The sequence below is a fragment of the Ranitomeya imitator genome, unplaced genomic scaffold (genome assembly GCF_032444005.1).
Source record: "Ranitomeya imitator isolate aRanImi1 unplaced genomic scaffold, aRanImi1.pri SCAFFOLD_325, whole genome shotgun sequence".
Taxonomy (NCBI): domain Eukaryota; kingdom Metazoa; phylum Chordata; class Amphibia; order Anura; family Dendrobatidae; genus Ranitomeya; species Ranitomeya imitator.
The window spans coordinates 285,141-293,904 of NW_027193546.1; the positions used below are offsets into that span (position 1 = coordinate 285,141).

The 8,764-nt window shown below is 39.8% G+C and overlaps 1 protein-coding gene across 1 annotated transcript; it reads right to left on the reverse strand.

Annotated features, from left to right (window-relative positions):
• Window positions 1–5,708: 5,708 nt before the first annotated feature.
• Window positions 5,709–6,905, reverse strand: LOC138653703 (chemerin-like receptor 1). Its single transcript, XM_069743311.1, has one exon. It carries the CDS (start codon window positions 6,903–6,905, stop codon window positions 5,709–5,711), a length of 1,197 nt encoding a protein of 398 aa, XP_069599412.1.
• Window positions 6,906–8,764: the final 1,859 nt, after the last annotated feature.

Here is an 8,764-nt window from a genome sequence, read left to right on the forward strand (position 1 = left end):
CAAGGTTTAAATAGAGAGGAGCCTCGCTCATGACTCCAGCAGAGAACTACAATAATTATATCTGTATGATATGCTCATTAGAATCAATGGTAAACTGGCTGGAGGGAGACAAGTTCCAGCATTACTATAGTAGTCCAGCATCAACCAAGGTGATAGTTCAGCTTAACCTAGTAATAGGGGGATAGGCGGTAAGAGCATATTCAGACACGGATGTTACATTCTTTTTTTTATGGTTTGACGCCTTCAATCTGAACTACAGTGTGCATATATCAATAAGAACAAGGAAAACTATTGCATGAACGGGGTGTCCAAACTTTTGCCTGGTACTGTACATAAGTGTATACATGAGTCAAGAGTACAGAAAGCAGCACATTAGGATTGTGAATGGAACAGAATAGATGAAAAAGGCGCTGAATAGGGTAACTGGGTGGGATGCTACAAAGTACAGTTATCACGCCAGAATATATACTGTACATAAACTTGTAAAATGCAATAAAAGGTATACAAAGAATGAACAGTAACAATGATAAATACTCACAGCAGATTAACAAATGTCTCATCGAATCCCAAGCCAATTCTTCACTGTTTTAGCAGAGGCTACAGATATTGCGTGGAAACTATGTTCTAATGGTTAAGCCTTTTTTTCCCAGGCAGTCTGCAAGCAGCATCACTGGAAATTGTGTCTTAACTTGTAAAAAAAAAGTAAAACTAAACTTTTCTCATTGGGGGAGAACTCATTACATTTTTCTTTGATTGAATTTGGTTCTATTAATAATCTTGTTCCATCCTAAGCCCGCTCTCTTTGTTTCCCTATGGTTTCCTCCTGCTCCTCTGCATTTAATCTGCGCTGCACTGTATGACCACAATTCCCAACTTACTAAAGGGCCAGTGTACATTTAATACTTACCACTCCAGCCAATGCCCATGTGACCTGGATTTTATAACGGACAGTCTCCATGGCTCTGGCTATAAGCTATAATATCCATTAAGTTCCTGAAGTCTGTTGAAATAAGCATTAATTATTTCTCCCCTACTGTAATTGACCATGCTTGTAAATTTGACCATGTCTATCCATCAAATTGCCCTAAGTTCTGAATGTAATTCTTGCACACTAAGACCTATTTACAAATGGAACTAAGAAACATCCATTTGTGGACACCATATATTTATTACTCCCAATTACACTAATTACCTAGAAAATGTTACAATATAATCTTGATGAAATGAAAGAAAATGTTTTACAGGGGTATTAAATCCAGTTGTTTGTCACATGACAATCTTGGAACCATGTACACAGTATATGTTTATATTCAGGAGTCATTTTTCACATTCACAGTAAAAAGAGCATTATCCAAAACATTTTTTCATACATTGCCCGCATCTTCCACCAAATGTACAGTAGTACATGGGAACAATTTACCATGAGAGGTATCACCTTCTTGCCGTATACATTTGTGTCTAGTGTGCTGAATTCTACATTAACTCCTTTAAAGTTTATTTAAACATTATATTAAAAATATTGTTTTCAGCTTTTCAATTGAATGCGGGTTTTTATTATTATTTTATTATTATACATTTTTATAGCGCCATTTATTCCATGGCGCTTTACATGTGAATACGGGGCAAATATAGACAAATACATTAAACATGAGCAGATAACAAGGCACACGAGTACATAAGGAGGGAGGACCCTGCCCGCGAGGGCTCACAGTCTGCAGGGGGTGGGTGAGGATACACTAGGAGAGGGAAGAGCTGGCTGTGCGGCTGTTCAGTAGGTTGAGGATCACTGCAGGCTGTAGGCTTGTCGGAAGAGATGAGTCTTCAGGTTCTTTTAGGGTTTTAAAATAATATGTAGTCTGAATTAGTTAGCGAATAGACTAAATAAAGTAAGTCACAAAATTATTCACCCAGGCCAGTGAAGATTTATTCCTGGTCAGTCTACAGCCGTAATATAAGGATTTATCTATTGATTTGAATAGGGGACAGATATGTCATACCTGGTCACTATATAGTTGACGGAGCTGTGCTGTGCAGTTCTGGCCGCCACCGACACCGAGAACAGATCGGTGGGAGTGTCAGGTGTTACCCCAATCAGACATTGATTAACTATCTTAAGGATAGACCGTCAATGTTAAAATTCTCAACAGCCCTACAATGTAAATGCACAGAAAATCTAACAATAGCTATAAACATGCACGGTCCAATAAAAATACATTATTGTATGATACCTTATGAATTAGCCCATAAGTGAAAATGACGCAGCATAATATTTTAGATGCAGCGTACCATGTACAACCAATATCTATGAAGTCTACACCACTTAAACTGGGATCAGTCTGAGATGACAACGAAAAGAGCAAATACAGATGGTCCAAACAATCAATGGTAAAGTCAAGGTCTCAATATGAACCCACTATTTAGATGACAAGGTGAGTATAAAGGAGCCAGCATGAGAATGGATAACCGTATATCTTCAGGCAGAAAAATAAATGAGGAAGAAACCCAACGCATATCACCGCCAATATGTGGCTTCTTCAGGGGTGACTTGCATGTTTATAGCTAGTGTTAGATTTTCTGTGCATTTCCATTGCCGGGCAGTTGAGGATAGGTGGTGCTCTTATTATGGACACACCTTACCAATGCATTTATCACCCAGTGATTTATACATGGTTTTAAGTGCTCCATATCCCATTTTTGCTGTTTACAATGATCTATTTTTTTTTTTTACGTGATTCCATAGCTTTTGTCACAACACAATGTAGAGTCAAGTGAAGAACTGCAGCTCCAGAGGCCCAGAATGAGAAGAAGTTAGAAGAGAGAAGACAGAAGAGCTGATCAAAAGACCGGCGGCAGCCGTGGGAGAGGAATTGGGAGAGGTAGGATAAGATTTTTTTGTAATCTCTTCTTGGCAGATTCAATTTGCTCCAAATTTATTCTAGAATTCACATTTTGTCAGATTCACTCATCTCAAATTAAACAGCATGAGGCACTATGGACATTAATGTCCACGGTGTGTCCATAGTGTCCCACACTAGATTGCCAGCGCTTCCTACATCTTCTATTCTCTACAATTACAATCCGTCTTCTGATAGATTCTTCCACCAGTATAAAACCAAAATGCGATGATTTGTTTTGGATTGTTACTGCAAAAAAAAAAAATCAGTCATCGGCTTTCATAAAATGACGGAAGTTTTCACTATCGTTTGATCGTGGAGTGGAACTCTACTTGTGCAGCTAAAGTTCAGGAGTACCAAATATCTGTCTGCTCATTCCAATAACTTTACTCACAGTTAGGCAACAAGGTAACACAGTCTTACATCAGACAATGAACTTGCTGGTTTCAATAGTCTTACAAGAGGTAACAAGATGCCTTGAAAAGAGGTAGACAACTGACACGTGCGGCAGAGAGTTTACAACTTGTGATAGTTTATTGACACTTGCAACAATCTACCCAACATTACTATGTTTGTATGCAGAGTTCGCAAAGTGAGGACATAGACATCACATTTTATGTGCATTCTTTTGGTATCAAACAATATTATTTAATGATGTGCCTGTTTTTACAGTTTTTTAAATATATATTAAATTTGCTATTTTTCATCCTGTGAGCACCCATTCACATTCACCACCCATCTCTTTACATGTGGCAATTAGTGATGAGCGTGCATACTCGTTGCTTGGGTTTTCCTGAGCACGTTCGGGTGTCCTCCAAGTATTTGTTATTGCTCGGAGATTTAGTTTTCCTCGCCTCAGCTGCATGATTTATGGCTGCTGGACAGGCTGACTGCGTGTGGGAGTTGCCTGTTTGTTAGTGAATTCCCACATGTATTCAGGGTGTCCAGCAGCCGTAAATCATGCAGCTGAGGCAATGAAAACTAAATCACCGAGCACTACAAAATACTCTGAGATCACCCAAGCAACAATGCTACTCGTCCATCACTAGTGGCAATCTATTGCATTAACTTGTCTGGAGCTTTGCACGCTCTTGCCGCTTATCCTTGTCTAATACTCTGTCATAGTCCCTCACACATCAGCGCCAGTCTCCTTGGCTTCTCTGGTGTGACACTACCCTTCACAGACACACATTAGCTTAAAGATTCTTCTGATGTGAATAATCCTCACACCTCTTTGCCAGTTAACAACTTCTAAATCTGGTGTTCACATTCAGTAATAAACCTCTCTGCTCCATTCTGAGATGGAAATCCTCACCTCCTTCTAAGGATGATACTCTCACATGCAAATAGTCTGGTCTCCTCCAACTGGGACATAAAAAACACTAACTGAAGCTTAGGTTGTAGCTTTTATTAATGCCCCTCTGTGATCCTTATTAATCCCTGAGTTTGAACACCTTAATAGCAAATGCTACTCACTCTCACTTGCTGGCTATCTTTAATGCAGGCATTTATTTCTGTCACACAGCTTCTTCTCCTGTTCCTCTCTGCACCTTCTGCATGTCTCAAGCCTATTAACTAAAAAGTGTTGACTTAAGGGTAAAGACATGTGCTACTGTCGATCAAACACTGTCCACTGACAACGTCAACCATGTCACCAACAGAGAAGTGCAAGTGCACTTAAACCTAAAGGACATGGTACAAAATCTCCACCAAAATAGAGTAAACGGTAAACTATTGCAACCAATAAAAGATCTAGCAGCTATGTACATTATGGTCCATCCAGAGATTGAGACTTCTTTTCTTATGAGGATTTCCCACACCATGTTCAATTCTTTTACAATCCCACCATTCTCAAAATCCAAACCATTATCACTTCTGATATCCAATTCATCACCATTTTCCAGCACTAAAAAAATCCTCTAATGTGGATCAGGTCTCTGCTCCAATAGGTACAAAACACAGGTCATCTGGATTCTTCCCTTTACATCATCTGAATATTTAACGTCTCCAATTTGTAACTATAAGGGTATGTGTCCACCATCCGTAATGACGGCGCTTTGGACAGAGCAGAAAACTCGCTCCGCCCAAAGCGCCGCCCCCTTGTTTAAGAATCCGGATGTGTTCATTGCACACATACGGAATCTCCGCACCCTATTCATAGGGCCCTGTAATTTTCCTTGCGGCGATGGAGCTAAAAAGGTGCGCCGCATGTCCGTAAACGCAGGCCCGCCGGGTGCATGTTCGCACGCATAGTAGAAACGGGATTTCATAAAATGCTGTAACATCTGGACGCTGCGGATTGAATGCTGCAGTTGCACACAGCGTTCAATCCGCAGCTATCCCGGATGTAATCCGGCCCGTGGAAACATACCCTAACAGCCTCCCTTAGCATGTCATGTGGCAACAGACACCTACCATAATCAGTGTCTTATATAACTTTGCTGAGAGCCACCCAACTGCCATCAGCACAACTTGTAACACAACACAGTATAACAAAAATGCAAAAGAGGTAACATATACACTTCATACGCAGTCACACATATACATGCTACAGCAAAAAATAGTGCTATTTGTAAATACTGTAGCAATTGAAGACATAGTTGTGAACAGACCTTTATTTAGAGACTCATAATCCTGAGCTATCATATTCTTGTTTAGCTACAAAGTTCATCTATAGCAAAAATTAGGGTAGGTTCACACATGCAATCGCGTTGCATATTTTTTTGCTACGATTTTCAGAAATCATTGTAAAAATTATGTTTTTTTTCCATGATCTTCAAAAATGTGATTTTACCACGATTCCTGAAAATCGTGTCAAAGAACCACAGCGCGATTGTCATCATTTAACGTCCTGGAAGACACCATTGGATCATTAGGCGCAGGCGCTTTGTAGTGATGAGTAGACGAAGTTGTTGAAAACCTTTGTGTCATTCTCAATCTACTTCGTCCCCAAAAATGTAGAAGTTCATGTCTTGCTTGCTTTATTACTAGAACATAAATTACCGGATTCAGTAAACTGTTAGTAGCCGACATGGTAAATAACAGCGGCAAAAAGACAGATAGTTTATACCACAACTTCATATTGATTGTGTAGGCAGACACCAAGAAAGTGATATAGGTCAAAACATATGGAGTCCTGGTACAGAAAAAGCTCATAATTCCAATAATCACCAATCTGTAGAGTCTGGAAGTTGCCACCATCCTGGAATTCTTCACATGGAAAGCTATGATGATGTTGGAGGACACGATCACGCACAGCGGGATGACATAACCAACCACTGCAAGCGGCACAACAATACGCACTGTTGTAATAGTCCTTTCCCTCCATTCCGTGACTATCTCACTTCTTTCAGAATCTGAAAAGTGTGAGCGATTTCCGCAGTTTTCTCTTGGCTCATCGTGCATCTCATCTTCTTCTAATCTGTAACTTAATACATTTGCAACAAGAGAAGTGTCATAGTAAGACAGGGTGCATTGGTCTTCATGTACATCACTATAGATGACGGCTGGAATACTACATAGGGCCGATGAAACCCAGATGAGTGTGCACATAAAGCAGCAAAATTTTTGAGAATGAAACCTCAGGTGCCATATTGGTTTTGCGACAGACAAGGCGCGATCAATAGTCAGCACCGTGAGGATGTAAATACTGGCATACATATTAACAAAGGTAAGGAAGTTGTAGAATTTGCACACGATTGACCAAAGCGGCCATCTTCCTCTTAATATAGACACAGCCTTGAGGGGTAGAAACAGAAGAAAGGCAAAATCAGCAAGAGCCAAGTTCAGGAACCAGATTTTGTATTTGTTATTCTTCATTAAGAATCCAGTGATGACGATGACAAGAAGGTTGGCGGTAAATCCGATGATACAAGTGATTATGGAGAGCACAAAGCTGAAGTGCTGGACATGGGTTGGACTGTCTGTGCTAGGAGATAAAGCTTTTAGATCTTCAGAACGTAATAAATCCCAGAACTCATAACAGAAGTTTTCAAACACTTCATGTTCCATGGTTAGAAACTGCAGAGTGGAAAAAAGAAACAAAAAAAATCTGAACATTCATTCTCAGAAACAAACAACGTGAAAAAAAAAAAAGAATATTACCAAGTATTGCACAGAAATGTGTAATTGTTAGACCAGGCTTTAAACGGTTTATTTTCAATTTGGCAAGTTGTTGCCTATTTGCCTATTCACACTCTATATATCTTTTGTTGAAATATTCGCACTTGATCCATGCCCCCTTCTTTACACATTTAACTTACGTCTACAAATGGGAATCAGATTTAGGATCCACCTTACCGTAAGCTGAATGGTCTCAGATCTGGTCCTACTCCCCCAAAGTCATTCTCAAAACCAACCCTTGATGACCTAACTAGCTCACAATTTCCACGTAGTTCCTGGGTATTCCTCTTAATTGTTTTTAAAGTTGCACAACTATAATTGGCATGTTTCACATTTGGTGGACCTGTCCGAAGGTCAAAAGATTAAGGATTAGAAACTATTCACGAGCTACTCCTTGGCAAGTTATAATATTTCCAAAACCCTTGGGAAGCCCTCTTCAATAAATGTGTTTCTCATGTCCCTAAGTTTTCACAAATTTCTATTTCTTATGGTTTCTCGACAGATAACAAGACAATTGCTTGTGGCTTGGGAGAGCAATTTTCAATTTCCAGTGATCGAAAGGAGACACATGAAAAATGTATATCTATTTTTTTCTGGCCCAGTTGGATAAATTCCAGTGTATAAGTTCGTGTTGGATCTCATATAGACAATTGTCTGCTTGAGTTTCCACCCACAACTGCCCCGTCTGATGGATCTCATCTTCTCACCTTCCCTTCTCCACACTTGTTTTATTCTGGTGATGACCTCAATGGGACTTCCATCAAACCATGATTTATTTAGTAGCTCTACTGTTACAGTTTACCAGGTCCCATGTCATCTTTAATTGCCTACAGATTGCTTTTATGCTACAACTCTATTCGTACAGCAATTACAGTTCTCTCATTCACACTCATGTTTCCTTTGTCCATGTAAAACCTAATAAAAATTATTGCTAAAAAAGACAAATACTCACAGCCGATTATCAGGAGGTGTTATCAGAACCCAAGGCAATGCTTATCTGTGTTAGCACCGGCTACAGAGAACATGTGCAACATAATGTTTAGTGGTTAAACCTTTTTCTCAATAATTTCTTGCAGTTCCTGTTTAGTGTTTTATTTCGGAAGTTTTAGTGGAGACACTGTTTTACCATATAGTTTTCAGTGTTTTATATAAGGTGTGAGGTTTGTCACCCAACTTCTATTTTTTTCCTAGTACTTTTCTCCCCCAGATAGTCTGGATCCATCCTCCATTTACACAGGGCATGTGTACAGTATCACATATTATCGACAAGTTCTGATAAATTATGCCAAAATCATCCCATTAGGAATAAACCCTAATATTAAGCGATCAGCTCCAAAGTCATCTCTTGTAGGGGTGTCTTCCGCAAAACCTTTGGCATTGGGCGGTGGCACATAATTGTGTGCTGGAACCTGAGGCCACCAGTGGTGCCCTTGATGCTCTACAACAGTGTTTCCCAAACTCCAGTCCTCACGCCCCCAACAGATCATATTTTCAGGATTTCCTTAGTATTTCACATGAGATGGAATTACTGAAGTTGTCACAGGTTCTCTCACATGTGCAATACCAAGGTAATCCTGGAAACCTGATATGTTGGGGGGCCGTGAGGACAGGATTTGGGAGACACTGCTCTACAGGGTCAGTCTGATCTTCTATATCTTGCCATAGATTGAGCACTTTGATGTGGTAGTAAGATGTTACTACTGCAAATTTTTGGAGGGCTGTAGCACGTGAATGAGGCAAAATTTTCA

What these genes read in the sequence shown, in the direction of transcription:
- LOC138653703 (XM_069743311.1), bottom strand. Translation starts at nt 6,905, where the DNA reads ATGGAACATGAAGTGTTTGAAAACTTCTGTTATGAGTTCTGGGATTTA.